The following is a 23,655-nucleotide window of genomic DNA, read 5'->3' as shown; positions in this document are numbered from 1 at the left end:
GTACCTTTTAGGTATCACTGCTCTCATTCTTCTTTCGATGTTGATCTTAAAATCAAGGCTGCGCTATTGAAGAAAATAGTTGTGGTGCACTATTGACATTTCCAAACGGCAGCCTGGACAACACTGAAATTGAAATGAATGAATGAAAGGCTGTTTTACTAACAGTGGCGTTCACCCACTGCACAACACTGGTATAACGTCAATCGGAGGAGGTTCTCAATGCAGTGAAAGCACATCTGTTGTGTTTTTTTTTTTTTTTTTTTTTTTTTTTTTTTGGTCGTTCTCAACTGAGATAAATATTTTATAATGCACAATCTTGTCAAAAATATTTGGTGACCCATCCAAATAATTGAAATAAGGTGTATAATAAAGCACCTGGTCATCCAGACCTTTTACAAACATTTGTGAAAGAATTTGTTGCTCTCAGGAGCTCAGTGAATTTTGCAACAAGTCCAGTAGTCTAATTTCCTTGCTCCTAAATATCACACAATCCACTGTCAGTGGTGTTATAAGAAAGTAGAAGCGATTGGGAACAACTCACCCACAAAGTGGCCAACCACATAGTAATGGTGCATTCCATTGGCCTTCAAACTCGGAACCAAAGAGTCACAAATTGTATTATCTCCACCTTTTCGCGTTTCAGTTTCCCTTTTGTCAGACAGTTCGGGGGGGGGACATGGATGCTCTCACAAAAGCTATTGTTAAACAAAGACGCAGCCAAACTGAGCCTCAGGATTTAAAGTCACATTTTATTGCAATTTTTTTTTTTTTCAAGCTGTGCTGAATCCTCCATATGCTGAACTGTTAAACTGGACATGAAATGTTAAACAGTACGTGGTGATCCTTCGTTGCTGGCTTAGTGACTGTGGGCACTGTTGAAGACAATGACTAACTCTTTCCTACACTGGATTATGTGCATGTAAACAGAGCTGAAACATCCTTTCTGATGAACACTGAAAGGCAGTACCTGTACGGCTGACTAAATGTTACATAAATATAGAGAACTGCTAAAACAGTCAAAGTATGAGATTTTATTCAGTGGTGTTGCGAGTAGCACCCGTCATGAATACCAAAGTTGTGTACCATACTGTTGGACTGAGTTTCCGACTCGTGATGCCGACCTTAGGGATCGTTCCAGTTGAAATTTCTGACTAAGTGGTCAGGAATTCTGACTACTGAGGACAAATGGGACGCACCATAAGGTCCAAAAAGACATGGATGAGAGAGTCTGGTGTGGATGACCTTGAATGGCCTGCTCACTCCGTGCCTCAACCCAATACACCTTTAAGAGATTAATTAGATCAGCGACTGAGAGCCATGCCTTCTCATCCAACATCAGTGTTTGACCTCACAAATGCGCTTGTGGAAGAATGGTAAGAAATTCCCATAAACGCACTCCAAAAAAACTCGAGGAGAGGATTGTCACTTAAGTTCATATGCAAATCAAGGCAGACGAGCGAATACTTATGGAAATATAGTGTATTTCTAAGTGATATTGCATGTATCAAAACACCCTCCCTAGAAAAATGTACAGTTGTTCCAACGTCGTAATACATAATGTTATAAAATAGTACAAAAGCTAATACTATGTCAAATTTTCATGTTTTCACCAGAAAATCTCTAGATTTCTCTTGTTTCTAAGAATTAGGCCACCGCTTTTCTTTAACTGGGTGGGTTATTTCTTAAGACCGCAACATTGTCCAAACCGTATTTGACAATGGAAAAAGAATATTTCAAGTCAACATTCCTGCAACAAATACTCACATAGGAATGTGTTCCGTTATGAATACATCAAACTAATCTTTCCCTCTAAACATAAGGATAAGACAATTAAATCAGACAATAAGCATTACAAGCTGAGTTATGGGCACTGAGATTGCAAGAATTTCGACTTCACCAACTAAGAAAATATCAGACAAAACTACATAAAACAAGGAAAATGAAAAAAGGGGAAACAAACTGTAACAAACGTTTTCTTACTTGATTCTTGAGTTCTATACACGGCCACACACACAAATGACTTAGTTTACATTTGTAAATGTCTTAAATGTCAGGCAATCTTAAACTCATTACACACAAGTACATTTTACTAAGTCATTTGTTTAACATTTTTGTTAATTCAAATACGAACAACTCAGCAGCAGAATTTCTGCAATCTTATCTACCCTTCAATTCTTTTTATTGGTATTATGCAATGTGCGCTACCGTGTAGTTGACCTTAGTGTGTCTCAGTTTACATGCAGATTATTGCATGTCTTTTCTCTTTCAGCCACTATTGTTTTCCATCTGTTTTTCTTCATGTATGTTGAGGGGTGGGGACTAACGCCATGTGCTCCAGAACTCGCTAAGCCAGTACAATGTTGCATTAATAAGCATACAAGCAGCAATATACCTCCTGTGCCGTCAGCGCTTTGTTTGATCTCCTGTTCATAACTCATATCTGTCAAACTGTGACTGAACTGCGACTGTGCAGATATAGCTTTCTGGAGTGGTGATGTGTCACCTATGACCGAGCCAGTTCAGTGTGCCGACTCATTTACATGAACAACTCTTAGGTTCTTCTTTCTTTCTTTTCATCTTGTTTTTCTGCTGCTATAGTTTGTGTTTTGTACATAGCCTTTCAGATTTCAGTCTTTCACCGTCTGAAATGGCTCGAGGCTCGACTGCATTCCTGCCTCGCAAATAAACCTCCGAAGTCATAAATCGGGCCTGTGAACAACGTCACGCTGGTGTTGAACTGTTTTTCGTCGCTAGTAAAAGTTTGCAGTTGTTCTCCTCTGTGTCCAGGCTAGTTGTTATTAGCAATGTCGTTGTTCCAATAATATTTGTCTGCAGACTGCAGACTATATGTCTGTCTGTGCTCCAGAGCATGAGAGGTGGGCATGACTGACGTACGTACAAAAAGAAAGACAGCAATTAATTTGATATGTACCATAAACACTGTCATATGTTTTGTCTACTGTGGGAATCAGTAATTGGGGTGGTGTGTGTGTGTGTGTGTGTGGGAGGGGGGGGGGGGGGGGGGGGGGGGGGGTACCAAAGGAACATGCTCACAAATAGATGTTGCATGGTACAATGTGGGCCACTGATTTAGTGCGTACTACCAAAGGTACAAATCAGAACTTTGTATTGACTTATACTCATTTTATAAAGTCCATTGGTGTTCAACCCTAAACATCACAAGCATTGCAAAACCTAACCTGCCTATGCTTTTGTTTATTTACACCATTAAAATAAAGCCCACCACGTTAGAGTAAGACTTTTTGTCCTCATTAGGCTCTTGGGTCTTCAAATGGTACTTGTTATAATCAAAAAAAGTTCCCAGGAGAGTCGAGGGACTTGGCTGCTGCCTGGTGAACTGAGTCAAATGATTCGGATCCCAGAAAAGAACCAGCCGGAGCTCCCGTCCCAGTCACTATGCAACGGGTAGCCCGCCGGACTGAGTCGCAGCTGGATGACGACACGAGCCGTGGTGGTGCTGGTTTGCCACGTCGGTCTCCGTGCAGCGCACTTACACTGTTGCTCCTCCAGCCCCGTGCCAACTTTTAGACCCGTTTTATGTTTTCGGGCGAGGAGAAGGCGACCCCCCAGCGCCACCGTTGCCGTCGGAAGTCGTCGCCACGCCCGCGTAGTGTCGGTTGCTGAAGCTAGAAGGTGGAGAAATGCCCGTCGCTGTCTGGACTCGCCACACAACTGACTGATGCATCCTCGCTCGGCTCAGTTCAGCCCCCCCGCATGTTGTCGATGTTGTGTGAGTACACTTGGCTTTTAAACTCTGCTCGTTTATTTCTGCAGCCTAGCCACGGAGTCGGTGGCTTCGGTTGTGTTTGCGTTTATTTCCTAAGAGGGCTTTCTAAACAGTTCTCGCAAGTTTTCGTGGGGTTAAAAAACAAAAAGGGACAACGTTGCCTTATGCGATGATTCACGCCAGCAGCTTTAGTGCATGTCTTAGCACGCCAGTAGCCATTAAACACCTGATGGCAAAAATGTTCCGTGGAAAAAAATAAATAAATAAAATTCCCCAGCAGAATCCAACAAGTGGATCGGCTCGACACGTCTTGGTCTTCATAAGCCCAGAGGCTCACCGCTGTACACAAAGAGCGACTCGTTGTAGTTGGTGCCTGCAGACAACAGTTCCTGTTTTCACTTACAGCTGTAATCGAGGTCCCTTGTGGTGCGTTTGCGTTCGCGTTAACGTCTGTTTCCTGTGTGCAGATGCAGCTCAGCCAGCGTCTAATATCGCAGCTGCGCGCTCAGCGTGCCCCGTGATCAGCATCTCCATCGGGTTTCACGAAGCCCACCAGGATGTGCAGCAAGACATGTTGCTTCACCCACAGCTTTCCTCTTGGTTGGGCTTGAATTCGCAGTTAGGTTTAACTAAGAAAGTGCCATGAGTTCAATTGTCTTCTTTTATTTTTTGGCACACACACGTTTGTTAACCAGAAAACAATGGAAACAACAATGGATCTCAAACCTACCACCCCGCACCGCCTAGATAAATACTATTTAAAGTGCCGCCATTTATAACAGGGATTTAAGACTTGAACTTTTTGCATGGCACTGCATGATTGGTTGAAGCACGTGCAATATTAGAGGTGTAACAATACATCGATCCGCATCGATATATCGATTCAATCTTTAACGATCCAGATTCAGTTGATGCAAAAATGAAAATATGGATCCATATCGTCATTTTTAATATGCACCTTTATTTTGAAATTCAGCCAGGAGACTATAATGAACAGGTGGTCTATTATTTTAAAATTGTAAGAAAGCTGTTTTTGATTTAGATGCCTGATGCTTGTAGGGGCTTAGAAATAAAATGGTCAAATCATATTTTTTTTTGTGAGTTCATATCAATAATTGTGTTAGATGGGCAGATGTTTTCGCATCACATCAATCGGAAAGCCTAAAAGACTTTGCGAAATCGGCAAATATCGTATCGTCATCCGAACAAATCGATATAAGATCAAATCGCAAAAAAGCTAGTTTAAATTTCGAGGTTTGTGACACCTCATTATGTAATAATGCCGCAAAATGTAATAGTGCAATAAAATCGGGCTACAAAATGTAATAAAACGTTATTGGAGCTGCATTATGTACTAATCGATGCAAAATGTAATAAAATCCTTGAATGTTTTTTTTGTAATACGTTTTGGCGCATGATGTAAGTTAACGTTATTACATTTTTCGCAGATTATTACAAAATGCCGATCTAGCTCTTTTTTTCAGAAATGATGTTATAATGTGGCGCATTATGTAATAAACAATCACAAACCAGGGTTTGTGTTCATCCTGATAAATACACTTGTAATAATGATCATGTCCCAGTTATTACACATCAAAATATTTGAAACTTTGCTTTGTTCAGTAAATGCTAAACTTTTTGCTATTTTCCTATATTCAGATTTATTGCCCTGATCCCTGTTACTTACAGAAATTATTCCAATTTATAGACTACTCCCAGAGTAAAAGTCCGCTTAATCGAAATGTGAATTATAGGTGAGGTTGTGGCTCACGCCTCTGACACCACATCTAATTATTGTAATTAACATTTAGGATGAAAGAGACGTACCGGTGCTCTGATACCTGTCTCCATTATTGACCCTGTGTGGCTTCCCTATGTTGGCAAATTCATGTCTTTACCCTCGAAGTGGACACATTTGCACTCCTCGGAGTAAGACGATGTTGATATGGTTTAATGTGTTGTTTTTTTTTTATTACATTATGTTACAGTTGAATATCATAGATGAATTGTTGAAAATACTAACTTGAAAGCCATGAAACAATTTTGCTAATGTTATGATTGGCACACGACTACAATTGAATCGAACTGTAACACGTTTTTCCTGCCTCATACCACACAAGTTTTTCTTTCCTCTTTATTATATTGTTATTGACAGGAAAACCAAAGCTGAACTCTCTATCAGTAGCCCCTGGTGGAAGAGAAACATGTTTAAAGGTATGACGTGAAAAAAATGGTAGCCTATTGATCAAGAGTTGGACTACAGCTGTCGCAATGAATTTCCTGAATTTTTAAATTTTCTGAAGCTGAAAACACTCTTGGAGAAAGGATACTGTTAGAAATATGAATTCCAAAATAAAGAGCTACTTCCACATCTTGTAATAATCTGCAGAAAATGTAACGTTATTACATAATGCAGCAGAACATATTACAAAATGTGTTCAAGAATCTAATTATGTTTTATTACATAATGCGGTTTCAATGATCTTTTATTACATTTTGCGGCATTATGACAAAATGCGCCATTACAAGTTTGAAGATGGAAAAGTTGACAGACAGTGCACAGAAATTGGAATTTCCAGTCGGGAATTTGGAGATTTCTCACCAGTTTCAACGTCAAAAATCCAATATGGCCGCCTTGCATGTAGAATTTAGGAATTAGGGCTGCACGGTATTAGGAAATATGCAATGATGTTGCGATACCCATAAGGACTTGGATAAGTAAATAACTAAAAGGTGTTGATGTCCGTCTATTTTCGGTCCCTAGCATTTAAACAGCTAGTGTCACCAAACACATTACAGGCACAGAAATACTGAAAGCATGGTAATTAGCTAACATACATGGAAGTCCAGGCAGGTCCTAGTGCTGTGCATATTGTGTGCCGTAACCAACAGATAGTGCAGCCCTGTCAGGTGAAGACTAAATGAAAACAAAAAGGCTTATTTGCATTTCTGTTTTGTGTTGCTACAGCGTCTAAAAACACAGAGATTTATTGTTGGCGTGCATTTCTCTGTGGGAGCAGTTAGCCTGCTAACTGAGGAACACGATTCACAGGTCCTACCAGTTTTTGATTTTTTTGACTGAAGTTTGGAGAAGATCAGAGAGAAATTGGGGTCAGCATCGTTAGCTGCCAGTATTTGTGCCTGAAACCCTCTTGTCTGCTATATTACAGTTATTACACTGTAACAAAGGGTTCCTCCTAGTACTGCTAGAGGCAGTCCAAACACCGCCAGTTTGGGAAATCCCACATGTACGGTTTGGTTTTCCAGGTAGTCCTAGTCAAGATAGGGGGTATGGAAACTAGATTTATTTTAAATCAAAACATTTATTCAACACTTAATTATATTTTAATAGATGGGTTTTCCTTTTTGCGCTTATATTTTTGCCAAATTAATCTTTACACCAGGATAACACAATCTGCGACTCACCGCATCCCTCAGATGGCTCGTTACATTTACATAGAGTAGAGGCATTTTCAGACACTTGCTTCTGGATTTTCTGAACCATTTTCTGACGCTCTAGATTTGTGCCGTTTCACCTGCACATATGTCACAAGATATGTGATGATATTAGCAAATGTTGCGATAACGATATAGCTTGTGAGAAATACAGAAACAAGTAGACTTTCTGCTTTAGGGTTAGGGGTGGGTTAAATGGACTTAAGTTTATCACAATATATTGTACTATAGTGATGGCGATAAAAGATTATTTACAGCTTCTTGCAACTTTTTAGTGGCCGTGATTGCAAATTAATTAGTCCAATAAACACAAATACTACGCTTAAAAACATTTAATGTTGTAACATATAACATATTTAAACAAAATTTTAAATATGTTTCATCAGGACACTAGCTCAGTGTGATTTTTATCACCAAAACTGCACAAAGTAGTTGCATTTAATTAGATTTTTATTTATTTATTATAACAGTGAAGAAAATAGCAAAAATAACAATACTGACAATACTGGCTGTTTTGGGTTTTTTTCTGACACCACTAGCTGGAAGTTATAGTTGTCAAGATAAACTTAAATTCTTCTCACATTTTTCATGATAACGATAAGACGATACGATAAAGGCCCACTCCTATTTAGGACCATAGCAAACATAGACGCCTGTTAATTAATACTCATTTAATTAATGTCTTAAATGCAAGGTTTTAACAAAGACGCTGCCTCCGTCCATCTTGCGATGTTTTGCCAACGAAACAAGTTAACTGTAGTTTCTTAATTTCCTTTTCGTTTTTTTCCTTAAATCAATCTTATAAACACTTTGAAGGAGTTTCCAAGATGATCTTAGCCAGGCAGGGCTGCTTTTTCATATTCTGGGCCGCTGAGAATCATAAATCGCTCTTTTTGCTTTTTTTTTTAAGCTGTTGTTTGACAGAAGCCAGAGATGTTGCAACATGGGAGGCTTTGGACGAGGTGCTCAGTAGCAATACCAGAAACAAACTCCATTCCTACAAAGTTACATGTGCAGAAAGCAACTTGGTTTGGGCTATAAGATCCATGCCAGCCTGTTGGTAAACGGAGTTAAAGTCACCCCCGTACAATCCTGCTGTGAATCTTTTCATTTCATGCGGTTATAATGTGGATGTTTTAGTGAAGAGGAGCTGACGATTCAGTGGTTGACTGCTCTCAGCTTTTCAAAACCACTTAAATGAAAGCTTCATCTGTTTATATAGAAACCCAAAACTAGAAAAAAAAAAAAACACATTTATTTCCCTGAAATCCTCCAGAACATTCAAACTGTAAAGATGACCTTTATACTGTGAATCTTCCCTCGGCCACGGCGGGGCAGATGTATAATATGTTGGATCCTGGCTACACGGTGGTTTTTCAAAGACGGTGTATGACAACCCTGGTTTGAACTAAATAAAATGACCAATGTTAAAAGTTTTGTTTAGGAACTTGAGAATATGAGTCCCATAACTACAAACACGTACTTATAAGACACTTTGTTTTTAGTGACTAAATTTGTCATAGCTCATAAATGGATTCATAACTAAGACCTTCCCATCCCCCCGCCACCGGTAAACAGGAGCATCTGTGCTGCAGTTTGCTTAACTTAAATTGCCTCTCTTAATTATCGTCTCAACTGTGTATTTGTCACACAAAGGCTGTAAAATGAATCCCTCCCATCACATTGGTGCTCTGCGTCTCGTCTGGTGGTCAGATCATGTTTAACTTTCAGCTTTGTTGGTTTCCAGCTGCTTCTTTTTAACCGAGTCGTGTGTTTCCTCGCCTCCCGCAGTGGCCTTGCAGTACATGGTGGGTTTCTGAGAGGAACGGTGACTGGCGACCATGCCAGGAGGCCGCAGGGGTCCCACCAGACAGCAGCTAAGTCGCTTCTCTCTGCCGTCCCTGCAGACTCTGGTCGGAGGCAACGTCAGCAATGGCACGGGCCTCAGGAGCAGGTATGCACACGCAGCTTTGAGGACACTCAGAGCTGCTGCAACGGGACTTTGTTTAGATACCAGAGCTCAGCACTGCCAGGAAATGGAGGAAGAGACATAAAAAACAGGCTTTTAATTAAAGTTATTTCTTTTTTTTGCAAAAGGTACATATTTCCTAAATCAAGTAAAGAGCATATGGTATATTATTTATTTTAAAACAAATTAACAAGGTGTCTTTGGTTTATTTTTCATAGTTCCTGTTTAAATGTATACGTTGCTTCATAATGTTGTTTTTAAGTTTTTCTCCCCCCGTTGTTTAATGTTTGTTTCATTCTGAGATGATCTACACATTAGCTCACCTTTAAGCAACAGTTAGACGTTTATTGCTTCTAACTAAGAAACAAATAGGAGCATGGGTTCAAAGTCTCGAATAAGCCCCTGCAGGTTATGGGTTTCTTCTTGTCACTGTGGCAACTTCCACATTTTGAGCTCAGCGTGTGTTGACGGTGTTTCAGCAACCGCAGATGTCGCAGGACTCCAGTGGCACCAGTTGTGTCTCAATCAGGACATCTAAATGGATGTTCCTTCTCCTGTTTATCACAGTTTTAAACCTATTTTTGATTGGTTACCAGTACTCGTAACCGGACAAAGGCTTAAAAAGCTTAAAGTCATGCAAATGAAGGAAATTACAAAGAACATTTCATTATCCTGGAGTTTAGCTCTACACTGTATAGCTTGGAAGATAATTCATAGGTTTTACTTATACCATGACAGATACAATGCATGACAGATACAAAAATATGTTTAAGAAAACCGAAAATACTGTCAAATGGTTCAAAGCGTAGCCAAAATGGCATAAGTCTCAGGCGATAATCAGCTCCGGAGTGATCCAAGAAGTTTCATCTGTACACTAACAATTAGTTGATACCTATGTAAAGCCAAACTACCTGCAAGAAGCCTGTGCTGAGTCCAATTATTCAGGAAGTTCATGGCTGAAGAGTTCATAATTTCTCTAAGAACAAATAATCAGGGAAGTCTATGTGCATACCTGGCATTGCTGTCAAAATCCAAAATCTGTTCCTTACCGATGGCTGTGAGTCGACCGCACCAAGCCTGACAAGGTGTTCTAGGGGAGTTTTAGTTGTATTTCTATTTATTACATACAAATACAAATAAATCTGCTGAAATTTACTGTTAACTTTCTTTCAGAAGCAGTAACTCTGTGGGTCTGTCTGCTCCGCCTATTTCTACTCTCATCACTCCGGAGCCGGTGCGTCACTCGAGGATCCCCGAGCTGCCGTTGGACAGCAGCTTCCTGTTTGAGTTCCTGCTCTTCCTCTACCTGTTGGTCGCGTTATTTGTCCAGTACATCAACATCTACAGGACAGTGTGGTGGTACCCCTACAGTCACCCCGCTGCCTCTACCTCGCTTGTAAGATTTCGCAGACATTGGCTCAGTTAACATAGAACATCGCAGATGAGCGTTAATCAGGAACGGTTACTGAACAAACACCTTTTCTCCTTGTAGAACTTTCATCTAATGGACTACCACCTCGCTATCTTCATCTCTGTTATGTTGGCCAGGAGGCTCGTTTGGACCATTGTGTCGGAGGTAAACGCGCTGATCTGTGTTCAGCCAGCTGGAACTCCAAATCAAGAGTTGCAGTTTTGTGAAATCATTTTGTCATCTTTCTTGGTGCAGGTGTCCCAAAGCAGTGGAGGATCTCTGCTCCGCTACATAGTGCTTATCGCAGCTCGGCTCAGCTTGCTGACCATGTGTGGCTGGGTGCTCTGCTGGACGCTGGTCAACCTGTGCAGGAACCACTCTGTCCTCAACCTGCTCTTCCTGGGATACCCGTGAGTCCTCAGAGCAGATGCCCGTCCAGAGCGCTATTCCTGCCTCGTCTTGTTTCAGACATTTAGAATATAACAGAAATACCTTTATTGTCCCACAGTGGGGAAATGTGGGCGCTGCGGTAGCAGAAACACGAAGACAGCAGACAGCAGAGCTGCACTCTAGATTTAGGTTTACACTGAATGTTGGGAGGTGAATGCCAGTCAAAAGGTTTATTAATGAATGCATTTGGATGAGGAGAGATGAGGTCCAGGTTTTGATATGAATGGTACCAAAATCTTAAATTTAAAGTGATGTTTGATAATCCAGCTGGAAATTTGTCATCATTCCATATTGACTAAATGGTGTTTATTCTTTTTCTTCATGAGGGCGATATGGATTACTCCCTTGGTTTCATGTTTGTTTTAGGAGGTGTCACAATCAAGCCAGCCAGTCAGTTAGTGTCCAAACGACCTTTTCTCTTCCTTATTTGTATTTTAAGTAAGTTGGGGAGTGGTCTCCATCCTGTGTTGTGCACAGTGTTAGTAATACAAAAAGAAACTCATTTCATTAGCAGGCCACATGTTAATGCTGGCCAACGAGACCATCATTTGTATCTAATTCACACTTTCTCATGTGATGGATCGGGACTAGATTTAATGTAGCAAAATGGGAATGAGCTTGGATCACAAACACAAGCTTTCACATGGAGTCAAAATCCAATATTTACGTCCACCGTATAAAAAAGATGTAACTGGCTTTCTGAAATTAAATCAGGCCACACTTTTCCTGTTTTCTAAAGTCAAAGAGTGAGGGGAGATGGTTCTCCCTTCTTTATGCAGCGCATGTAAACATCTGGTTCCAGTTGTGAGGTAAAATGTGTCTTCATCAGAAGCCTTTACGACGAAAGATTTACAAAGCTGGCATTTGATCTGTTCATCCACAGTAGTTCAGTAATGCTGTGGCGTCTCGGTTTTATGTGCTAATGGGGCCAGAAAAGGCTGTTTTCTCTGCCTTGGTGTATAGCGGCGCTTTAAATATGCATGATGTGTTCGGATTATACAGTAAGGCGTGTGACGTTCAGTCTTCTTTGTTTTCCTCCTCTTGTTTCACTGCCCGTCCTCCTCAGGTTTGGTGTGTACGTCCCACTCTGCTGTTTCCACCAGGAGGGAGGGAAAAGCCCAGCGTCGGGGTCTGACTGCGAATACCCCGCTGACCACCAGCAGGCCGACCTCGTGGAGTCGCCGTTCTTTCGGCCGCGCGACTTCCTCTTCCTCTTGCGAGAGAACATCAGAGAGCAGCTCTCCAGCCCCCCGCACATGCCCACCCACACCTGCCCGCAGCACATACACTCGGACACGCCCGAGCTGATTCGAGCAGAAGTGGAGGAGCTGAAAAGCGATTTTAACCGGAGAATAAAAGAAGTGCTGTTCAACTCACTGTTCAGCGCTTACTATGTAGCCTTCCTGCCTCTCTGCTTCGTTAAGGTTGGTGCCTTTACATTTCCTTTAACCCCAGTTAAAGTTGAAGTGGTTCCATCCAGATTTTACCCAAACCCTTCGTTTCTACAACGACTGGAGCCGTTTCAAAGCTAACCTCATTCACTTCCACCCAACAGAGTACACAGTACTATGACATGCGCTGGTCCTGTGAGCATCTGATAATGGTGTGGATCAACGCCTTTGTGATGCTGATGAGCCAGCTGCTGCCCCCCAGCTACTGCGACTTGCTTCACCGCTCGGCGGCTCACCTGGGTCGCTGGCAGAAGCTGGAGCACGGTTCATACAGCAACACACCTCAGCACGTGTAGGTGGCCCGTCAACGCACGACTTCATCCTCACCGGGAGAACCGCAGCAGATGTCTGTAATGGTGTGTGTGGCTTCCATGTCTTTCAGGTGGTCAGAGAGCACTGTTTGGCCTCAGGGGGTGTTGGTACGACACAGTCGATGTCTATATAAGGCTGTTGGGTCCTATAATGTTGCTCTGCCCTCTGATGTTTCCCACGCAAGGTTTTATGTGAGTAACTCGTTTTTAATCAGAAGCACTTTGGTTCACATGTTCTGGGGAAAAACGTGAAATGAGGAAGTGAGGATCAGTTTTCCAAACATCAGCTGAAAGTCAGAAACAGGCATAAACAGTTTGGTTAGACATGTGTTGGCCAACGTTTGATCCCGCTTAAAACAAGGCCTTTAGTTTACTTTGACATAACCGCAGGGTTCATTTTTCATTTATCAAAGAAATTATTATTTAAAAATTCAAATGATTGTGTCCAAAGTCATCAAACAATTTAATGCATGCATTTTTGAACAAGTCTAAAAAGTTTACCCCCTCCTCCCCCACGCCCAAAAATAGCAAACCATATTCAAAGAAGGCCCAAAGTTAATAAAATATCTAAATAGGTTCATTGGTCTCTCTAAAATTTCCTTAGGTGTCTGAAATAAACTAAGTTTTCGAATGTGGAAGGTAGCCGATGGACTTGTATAGAACCTACCGTACGTATGCATGGAGAGAACATGCAGCATCCCTGCAGAGAGATCGACCCATAATAACCCCTAGACTTCAATACTAAAACCAGCATTTAAAAGTTAAAATTTTTGAAAATGTATTATTTGTTATGTATGATAAGGACTGAAGTTAATAACGGTTGTCTGGAAGAACAAATATGTTCATATGTTATATTTATACCAATATTGCTTAAAATGATTGTGTCCAAAGTGATCTAAAAGGAATCGATTTGTTTTTAGCAACGCTAATGACTTGATGTGCAAAGATTGGCTGACAGATTGTTTGTTTGACAGCCGAACAGAAACTGCAGCAGTGTTTCACCAAGTCAAAGAGAGTAGCGAGAAATAAAGGATATAGCAATTATAAACAGAAATGAAAGCCAAATCCGCAAATCAGAAAATCGACCTTATAACATTCACTTCCTGTCTCTGGTGAGCTGGTATCCTTGCTTATAGTTGCCTCTTGGCCTTTTATGGTGTGGTCCCGGCAGACCGATGCCATGATGCCTCAAGCTGCTGCATGGTGTTAACCTCTTGTTTCTGGCTTCTTCTCCTTCAAATCAACAGCACATATTTCTTTTATTCATGTTAAGAGTCTGGTCCTGTAACAAAGCAGACAAAAGCTAACTATTTTAGGTCATTAATCATGTAGTGTGTATGTGCAAAATGATCGGTTTTATTTAAACTCATATATTTACACTTTGAGATCTACACCCTATAAATCAGTTTCGGGTTTTACTGATTTTTTTTTTGTGCTATAAAGGTTTAAGGATAGATAATTGAAAATATTGTGGAGACAGAAGCTACAGAATGAAGGACTAATAACAGGTTTTCTAACCGGACCAAGTGTGTTAACAGCTGTTAGTGTTGTGAGGTTTGTGTAGAGCAAGAACTGTGAAAAGTCATCTCAGCATGGTAGTTCCTCCCACTAAAGGGAAATAAGCTGCTAAACTAGGGATTGGGTGACAGTTCACTGTTATACCTCAAAGGTCTTGTGTTTTAGCTTCTTACAGTAATCCAATCAGGTTTGGCTAAAGATTTTTATTTATTTTTTCAGATAAAATAACTAGTTTGTCTAATTAACATGGATTCCTATATGGGTTTGAAAAGTTTGGCATTTATGTAAAGAATAATCCGTAGAGACGGATAGCTCTCTCTCTCAGGAGAGAGCTATGTACACACGGAGGAGCACACTTCAAAAAGGGAACTAAAAATAAACATTTATTTAAATGAGTGTATTTTTCCTTGATTTGAGCAGCTAAATAAGACTATTTGCTAATGGAATATTTATACCCCTAAAATAAGATAATTAGATGTCCTGCACTAAAATAAGAACAATTCATCTCCATCATATTATTTCAAGTGCAAAAATCTTATTCCATTGGCAAAAAGTCTTATTTACCTGCTCATATGAAGGAAAAATACAAATTTCAAGAACATTTTACTTAATTTTTGCTCCCTTTTTGCATTTTGGAGTGATATTACACACTTGGGAATAATATTGAATGCTCCTTATGGTTTGTAAAATACAGTATTTATGTGAAAATGCTTGCGTCTCCTAACTTTAAAAGGGAAAATTGCATTTTGTAAAAGTTACAGAATAAAACTAATTATTTTCACATTAAATGTAAACTGAATGTAACCCACAGAAAGCGTGCTCAGTTGTTGGATTGAGATATATGTGTAACTTTGGGGTTTTTCATGGTCTTTGAAAGACAACGATAAAGCACAATGATTTAATAACAAACTGAAGTTAAATTATGTAGTTTAGCTTCCTAAATCAGCCAAAACATTAAATGAGAATTACAAAATTTAATTAACTGGTTTTCCAAGCTAAAACTGTTTCTAAAAATATCTGCATCCATACCAGCTCTGCAATTCTCACAAAAAATGGTAAAATACCCATGGCCCTCCAGCAGGTAGCGCTAACGTCTAAATGCAAGCACTCCGCTTTATATGTTCTGTTCCATGAAACAGTCTATTTGACAATTTTATTAATCCCACTGAGTCTAATCGTTTTCCTTACGCACATGAACTCTAATGTCGTCATAGTCGGGACAAAGCAAGACCCTGAACTCTCTTGAGCCTTTAGTTTTAGAGCAGAAAGCAACAGCATGCATGAAGCATGTTGCCACTTTATTGCTTTAAAAAGTATTGCTTTGCCCGGTCTACATGAAAGCACCACAGTTCATACAAATCTGCACTATATGGCTTTATATATATATAGGTTTTTCCTACCAAAACCTGCTTTAGTTAATAGCCGAGAGGTGCAGACTTGGCACAAAATGTACCCCTCTCACTGCAAAAAGGGAACAAGTACAATTTTCTTGTCCTTGCTTTGAGCAGGTAACTAATCTGATCTGCCAATGGAAGATTTTTCTCATCTGCATCATCTTATTTCCAGTGCAGTATATCTAATTCTTATTTTAGGGGTCAAATACTCATTTCATTAGCAGGTAAGATCCTTTACCTACCTAGTACACTCATTTCAAGAACATTTTACTTACTTTTTGTACGCTTTTTGCAATGCCTAATGTACATTCTGCTTGATTCGGCAAAAGGTTGTTTTCTGAAATGGGGAAAACCTGTGCTGAAACCCTCATTAATTCTGACCCAGTTAACCCTCAGTAATTTTTTTTTTTCAATTCTCCTGTCTATTCTTGCAGTTCCTGTTTCATAAGCCGTTGCGGATCTTAAACCTGCTGATCGGGATCGAGTCCAGTGTGGTTCTGTACCAGCTATACTCTCTGCTGCGCTCTGAACGCTGGAACCACACGTTGTCCCTGGGCCTTATTCTCCTCTGCAACTACTACGTGCTTTTTAAACTTCTCCGAGATCGCATCGTGTTGGGCAAAGCCTATTCCTACCCTCTTTCCTCCAGCAGTTCTGGGCTCAAGTCACAGTAAAGGACACCAAGACCTCACCTACAGATGCTGGATGTGGAGCTGGGGGGGGTCAGAGGGGTACAGACTGAACTCATAACTGTGTTTTTGATACGGTTCTATTTTTAATGCGATGTTTGTATATGCCTATTTAAAAGAATATTTTTATTTTGTATACTATTTCGTGTTACACCGGGCATTACAGCTCTGATGACGTTAGCATGTTGTTAAGTTGTTGCCAGACAACAGGGAAGTCAGGGAATGCCTGGGGGTGACTTTCACCAAAGATAATTTAAGTGCAAGTGGCCAATCGCAGATCGGGTGTGGCCCCAAGTTATCAGTAAATAAAGTGAGGAACTCGAGACGAGAGGTAGGAGACGTGCCTGAGATCCAGTTTGTTTGTTTTTTTGTCTTTTTATCTGTTTCATCCCAGAACCTTTTTTTTTTTCCTGCAGGCAACCATTTTCTTTGGTGGCTATGAGTTTGTTAATTTCAGCACCAATTGCAGCAATTTTTACCAACCCTTGGATTCTGCTCTCAAAGAAGTTTGTCATTTCGCTCAAATGTACTTATTGGCAGAGTTGTATTAGAAAGGTCACTTGTTTCTTTTCTGGATCATAACAAAGTTCCTCAGTTTATTCAATATAAAACGGAAGTAAAAGAACAAAAGGTAACAAATTTCTCCCCTTGTGTTTTTTGTTTTATATTGTATGTGGATGTAATGTGGGCCATATGTTTTCCATGTTTTATTTCATTGACTCGGTTAAACTAAGCCACCCGTGGTGATTCTAGCCATAGGACCATGAGAGGGCCTTCTTACAGGCTTACAACTAGGCCAAAATAACAAAGTGTAATCCTCAAAGTGACAAACGGTTTCCTGCATCAGAATCTTAGTTGGGTTTTTGTTTTTCAATTCCATCAAAACAAGGATAACTGATCCGATTTAAGTCAGTAGGAAAGATGATTTGACCGAGGGGAAGACCCAGAGCTCGGTGGAGAGACTATATATCCCGTCTGGCCTGGGTACCACTTGGGATCCGCCCCAGAATGAGCTGGAGGACGTCTCTGGGGAGAGGGATGTCTGGGTTTCCCTAGTGGACCCGTTTCCCCTGCAACCTGATCTCAGATACATGATGACAATGGATGGATGGATAAATGTTTAGTCCTGCTTGGCATCAGTTAGAATTCCAGCTGGTACCAAACCATAAAAAAAAAAATTCTAATAAATTTTTTTCCAAGAGGTGGTGGTGTTCAAGAGATTATTGCCATTCTTAAACTCGGAGCATAAAAACAAGGATAAACATTTATTCTCACATATCTAAAAGTCTGAAAAGTCGGTACCGTGCAAAGGTGCATTATTCAGTTCAAAGCTCAGATGTCCGACATCAATTTGACATGCTAAATTCAACTTTCTGTGTGACTGTAGGTTTCTGTTTTATAGGTTGAATACACAACACTTTAACTCCTGAATGGGAGGAAAATGCAACTTAGTAGTGGCAGATAAAGATGGCGCAACACCTTACCTTTTTCCCACTGTAAAAAAAAAAGAAAGAAAAAGCTGTCATCACTCTGAGCAGGATTTACCAGAAGCTACTGTTTGATAGGGATGAAAGCCAAGAGGAAGCTAGCAGGAAATACTCGTGTAGTTCCCATATGCAAAGTTACCAAACAAAGCTCACGTTTTACTTTGTCTCACTTGTTGAACACCTTCATACCGTACACAATTGCTTTTCCTTCTTTAGTTTCAGTATTGAGAAGAAAAATGCAGAATTTTCAATTAAACTCGACTGAAAATGCAAAAACCGGTTTTCCTCTTAGGTTTGCTCTTTGGTGCTGATGTGTTTCACTTTTTTTTTTCACACGAATGTAGTAAATATCAGCAACAAACTGGCTCTGCTGAGGTGGCATGTTTGTTTAGCTGATTCCAACCAGCCTTAAGAGCACGGTGATAGAAATGCTGGTTCTGATTGTTGTGGTTCTACCATCTTTCACTTGCCCTTAACTTAGTAAAATTGCTACTGATGTATCATTTTGAAAAGGTCAAATAACGTGGCTATGCACCTTTTAAAGGTTTTAGATTCAGCATCTTTTTCGGTTACTGAAATGTTTTATCTTTACCCCTTTCCAATTGGTGATTCCTAAAATAGGTGGAAAAAAAAGGTTCGATCAGTCTGTGTGTTAACAGGAAGATCTCATATTTACCTTGTGATCCAACTTCTGTCAAATGTATTTGATCTTATCTGAGTTTACATAAAATTGTATAAAGTGATTATGTGGCTCAATTGTTTCATATTGAAAAGAGATTTGAGGGTTGTTATTTTTAATTTTTTATTTCAATGTGCCACACCCCAACTCCTGGTTGTTCAGTGTGCCGCTAATGGTGAACCTATAGGACTTTATCCTCATATCTCAGCTTTTGACAGTATTCAGCTTCCTCAACTCATTTCTGGATATTCTGACACCTGAAATAAAGTGAATGGTGTTCAAACTATTTGAGTTTTTTCCCTGTAAAAAAGTAATAAAAAAACGTATTTGAAAGAATATATTTTATTACATTTTCTGCAGTCTTTGATTTTTAGAAAGGCAAAAAAAAAAAAAAAAGCAAAAAAAGGCATATCTGAATCTAGGCTGAGATGGCATGGTAAAATGTGTGGACACATGCAGTGCTTTATGCTGCCACCAGATGGGGCCATACAACAAGCTCCAACACCTCATGCCCACAGAAACACGGAACATACATTTCATCCTGCATAACTAAGATGAATCTATTAGACTCCGTTATTATTGACAGTTCAGTATACTTGTCGATAACTTATATCTACTAGGAGGTGCAACATCGTTTTAGAAACTCCCCCTGTTTGCAGCTTTGGCTTTGCTGATGTGTACATTCATCCACAGGTATCATTTTCAGTAGAAGGAAGTCTTGACAGTGCATTCTTAAGTAACAAAGGTTATAGTCTGTGTTCCACATCATAAACGCCAACAGATATAAGTATCCACACTATTTTTTTTTTTTTAGAAGCAGATACTCTCTTTAAAAACATATATTTGTAGAGACATTAATAAAGGTGCAGTGATAAATATCAATATTCAATCAATTTGTCATTACCAGATGTTTTTCTGATCATTTAAACTTCCTGAATAGGGACAAAAAATGAAAATATTTATTTTAATATGTCAGTGTTGAACATAAATGGGTGATAAATGCGGAATCGTCTGGCTTCCAGCATTCCCATGCAGTGCCTCACCAAAGTATTAATAGGTCTTGAATTGTTCCCCTTGTCGTGTTACAACCACAAACTTGCATGTATTTTATTGGGATTTCTTGTCACGAGCACAAAGTAGGAATAACATAATGGTGATGTAGAAAGAAAAATATGCAAAGTTTTCAAAATCTTTAAAACTAAAAAAATTCTGAAGTGTGTTTTTTATGTATTCACCCCCCTCCTCCCTTTACTCTGACACCTCAAAAACTATTAAGTGCAAAAATGGCTCCAGAAATCACATGATTAGAAAATGGTCCAACTGTGGAATATAGTCCCTGTGTAAATACAGTTGTTCAGTAAAGCCTTCAGCGTTCTGGTAGAGAACAGTAGTGATCAAAGCGTCATGAAGACCCAAGGAACACAGTAGACGGCTCAAAGGAAACCTATGGAGATGGTTATAGCATATTTATCTTATAAAAAACATACTTTTAAACATCTTTTAAAGTTGAATCAAAAGTTAAATCCATCATTTGAAAATGGAAAGATTATGGTGCCACTGCAAACCTATCAAGATAGGAGAACTATAATAAAAGAATTGACATGGTGACTCTGGGGGAACTGTATATATCCACAGCTCAGGTGGGAGAATCCTGTTGACAGGAAAACTATGAATCAGGACTCAGGCACATATGGAGGAGCAGCTAGGGGGGGGGAAGCCATGTACAGCACCAGGCAAACATAGAAGAAGGTGCTCTTGTTACAAGACCGAAATGTAACTTTCTGGTTCTACACGTGAATTTGGTGGTCGAACGCGATCTCAGTAAATCACTCTGAACACAAAACCCGCAGAGGTGAAACATGAAGGTGGCAGCCTCATGCTGCGAGGATGCTATTTTTTTTTTCAGCAGGACAGGGAAGTAGGACAGAATTGGAGAAATGGGCGGAGCTATATTCTGAACAATACTGGAAAAAAAGTTTAAAACTGGCTAGGAGGTCCACCTTCCAGCAGGACGGGCTGCACTTTCCTTCTATAACCTGGTCCCCATATTTAATCAAACACCCACGACCTCTACAAAACACCATTCTTAAAAAAAAAACCTTCATCATGTAACTTCTCAGGAAAGTTAAGAACATAAAAAATTATTCATCGGTTCAATAATAGTCTTCTGCTTTATACAATTGGTTTTGTAGATAACCCCAACTATATCTGTTAGTATTTTAGATCTTAAACTTGTTCAAATCGAGGCCAGATCCTTTAAAAAGATAGTGCATTTTTATTTTCTGAACCAACTTTTTTTGTTATTTTGAAAACTATGCATACTTTTTCTTTCTCTTTCAGTACTACCATAAAACATTGTAAAAGTTGTGGTTGTAACAGGACCAAATGTGAAAAGGTTCCTGGACCATGGCACAGTTCTTGCTACACCCCCTGTTTAGTCCTCTCTGCAGTTTTTTTTTTTCTCAGCCCTCTCTGCAATCCACAAAGTTTCCTTTAATCCAGTAGCAGATCTGTGCATATTTAAGAGGTGTGATGCGGACAGCCACGTTAAATTCCTGAGATGTCCCTTTCTTCTCCACCCACTGATGCCCAGAAAACACACCTATCACCTTGCGCTCCCAACGCCGCCGCCGCCCATCCCACATCCGGGCGTAGACTCCAGAGCCGCTGGCCCCCGGCTGAGCGTCACAGTGCTGGTACAACAAGTCTGACGTCTCCTCGCCGGCCCGACAGAACCGATACACCAGCTGTCCAGGGCGGTCGTTGTCAAATCCCGAGAAGTGGACTCGCCGACCGGGAAGTCTCTGAGCTGGGGGGCTGACGCCTAACTTCATGTGCCGGCGTTTGTGAGGCTTTTTCAGTTCCAGCAAAGCATAGTCGTAGTCCATCCCGATGTCATTGGCATTCCCTTTAATCCAACCTTTGGGAACGTGGGTGCGCTTGGCTCTGATCCACTGGAACTTCATTTTGTCATTGGCAGGTGGGGAGTATTGAGCGGGGCCCCCCTCTATGTGGTTGGTAAAGTTAGAGGGAAGGTACACAGATGACTGTTGCGCATCCCGTTGCTTTGGTTTCAAAAAGCCAACCCGAAGCCTCTGGGCTCCTTTCACGTAGTTTTTGCCATCGTGAACACAGTGAGCAGCCGTGAGGACGTGCCGGTCCCCTACCAGTGTCCCAGAACATCCAGTGGACAGTTTGACCGCCACCGAGAACGGGTACTTCAGAAGGAAGTTCTGCCCTGCAATACTAAAACGCCCATCGTGTCCAAATATCTGTCGTTTTCTTCTGACGTGTGATCGCTCGGCCTTACCAGAGGATCCAGAAGAGTAAGCGGGACTGGTACTGGAATAGGGATCGTAGCCATAAATCCCAATGGCAGTCTCGGTGAGTTGACCATCAGAGTGGAGAGTCTCGTAGGCCAGAAGGCTCCGCAAATCCCAGTAGCTGGGACGAGGGGCTTTCTTGTGGCAGTCTGGGTCGCAGGGGGAGGCAACATCCAGGCGGGCCTCATTCAGAAACTGCGGGGTCGGCCGAGCCTCCGTCTGCTGGGGCAGGACCACAGGGACACGCTGGAGAACCCATTGACGCCGAGAGGAGGAGGACAAAACCGAAGGGAGGAAAAGCAGACCCAAAAGGGTGGTAAACCTGTGGAGGTGGGGGAGTAAAGAGAGCACACGAACCACTCTGTGAAAAATGATCAAATGGGCAATTTCTGCAAAACACAGGCGAGTAAATGTGACCGGATGTCTGGACCTCTTATCACAACTCCTCATGCCATCATGCGAGTTTAGTTACATGCATGACAGTTGGAGAGGGCTATTAATCCTGAGGAATTTTGATCGGGGCTGAAAATGTGCGGCGGTAACTTTCCACTGGTGTCTAAGCAGTAAAAGTGACAAACAAGGACAAGATGAGGCCTCTGATGGAAAATTCCTGCAGTGGCCTGAGGGACTGACCTTAAAGCGTAAAAGAGCAGCTGAGAAGCATGTTGCAGAGAGCAGAACAGGGTGGCTTTTTGTAAATGGATTAGTGGGTGATACAACGCACGTTGAATTTCTAATTCACAACTCCTCCTCCTGCCTTTCACTAATGTTCTCTCCTTGTTTTTGCATATAAACGTAAAATCATTTTACTCAACAAACCGTTCTCCTATTTCTATTATATTTGACTTATCTTTGAATCAACAGACGAGTTTAATCCCCCATATCCATCCCTGAGTGACGCGCGTATGCCCCTCGCTGTAACTTACCGGAGGAGCGCAGCCCTGGAGCGCATGGTCCTGCCTGTGCAGGTGAGCCTCTGGCTGAACACTGAGGGAAAACCCCTCAACCCGCCGCACAAACAAGAGCCCGGCGGTGTCTTCGACTTTTAATAGCCCCCCGCCGCCGCCGTGTCTGTCTGGAAACCTGAGGCTTTACGTCGAGCCGTGAGGGTTCGGTCCGGTCCACGACATGCAGCTCCGTCCAGGGCGAGTGAGCTGGATCATTGTGCGCTGCCGGAGGAGGATCTGCCTGATCTCCAGAGTGTCACATCCGCCAACGGGGATCCAGAGCGCAGAGCACCAAGCCCAGCGCTGTCATGTGACATCACAGCACCGCTGCAGGGAGCAGGCGAGGCTTCCTGCTTAGAGCCCGGTGCGTGGCTCTTTTCATTGATTTGCGTAATACGCGTCATCCAAGTCATTATGATCGAACTTTTCATTACTTTTACTAATTTGATTCAAAGCGTGAAGCTCGTTCACTTGAATCAAACTGATGTGTTTCAAGTCTTCTGTTGGCTCACAGCAAATAAAACCCCGGGTTCTGGTTTGCAGAAAACTAAAATCTTACCTATGACCAATAAAAACAGCTGGTCTGAAAGCTCTTGGTTCTCTGTGGGGTTTCCAGGTCAGGCTGCCAGTCCAGCACACTGATACACTGGTAATAAGCCAAAGTACTGAGAGATGCTATAATTTAAGCGCTGTACAGTTTCCTGTTATAGGGCTGCAGTGACTTCAGAAATGGACCAGAAGAAGACAATGAAATCCAAATAATCACCGAAACAAATTGGATCTCTCTTGGATGTATGCTGTGTTGACCCTGAAGTGAAACCA

At 41.2% G+C, this 23,655-nt stretch overlaps 2 protein-coding genes across 3 annotated transcripts; one reads left to right on the top strand and one right to left on the bottom strand.

Moving 5' to 3' along the window:
• Window positions 1-3,443: 3,443 nt before the first annotated feature.
• tmem39a (transmembrane protein 39A) lies at window positions 3,444-18,628 on the top strand. Of its 2 annotated transcripts, none has more exons than XM_012874428.3 (9): window positions 3,444-3,751; window positions 8,996-9,158; window positions 10,350-10,569; window positions 10,666-10,749; window positions 10,840-10,994; window positions 12,101-12,458; window positions 12,590-12,777; window positions 12,868-12,988; window positions 16,143-18,628. In XM_012874428.3, the coding sequence occupies exons 2-9, from the start codon at window positions 9,046-9,048 to the stop codon at window positions 16,380-16,382; spliced, it is 1,479 nt and encodes a 492-aa protein (XP_012729882.1). In that variant the 5' UTR covers window positions 3,444-3,751; window positions 8,996-9,045; the 3' UTR covers window positions 16,383-18,628. The 2 variants fall into 2 exon arrangements, with proteins under 2 accessions (XP_012729882.1, XP_012729881.1); XM_012874427.3 differs by having other exon boundaries at window positions 3,445-3,751; window positions 10,347-10,569.
• Window positions 18,629-18,913: 285 nt separating this feature from the next.
• LOC105934450 (serine protease 23) lies at window positions 18,914-23,110 on the bottom strand. Its single transcript, XM_012874430.3, has 2 exons — window positions 22,813-23,110; window positions 18,914-22,208 (listed from the first exon to the last, which is right to left on the bottom strand). Exons 1-2 carry the CDS (start codon window positions 22,836-22,838, stop codon window positions 21,026-21,028), a joined length of 1,209 nt encoding a protein of 402 aa, XP_012729884.2. The 5' UTR covers window positions 22,839-23,110; the 3' UTR covers window positions 18,914-21,025.
• Between the last annotated feature and the right edge of the window lie 545 nt (window positions 23,111-23,655).

This window comes from Fundulus heteroclitus, chromosome 4 (genome assembly GCF_011125445.2).
Source record: "Fundulus heteroclitus isolate FHET01 chromosome 4, MU-UCD_Fhet_4.1, whole genome shotgun sequence".
Lineage (NCBI taxonomy): Eukaryota > Metazoa > Chordata > Actinopteri > Cyprinodontiformes > Fundulidae > Fundulus > Fundulus heteroclitus.
Note: the sequence above shows the minus strand (reverse complement) of the source record. Positions and strands in the feature narration are given on the sequence as shown.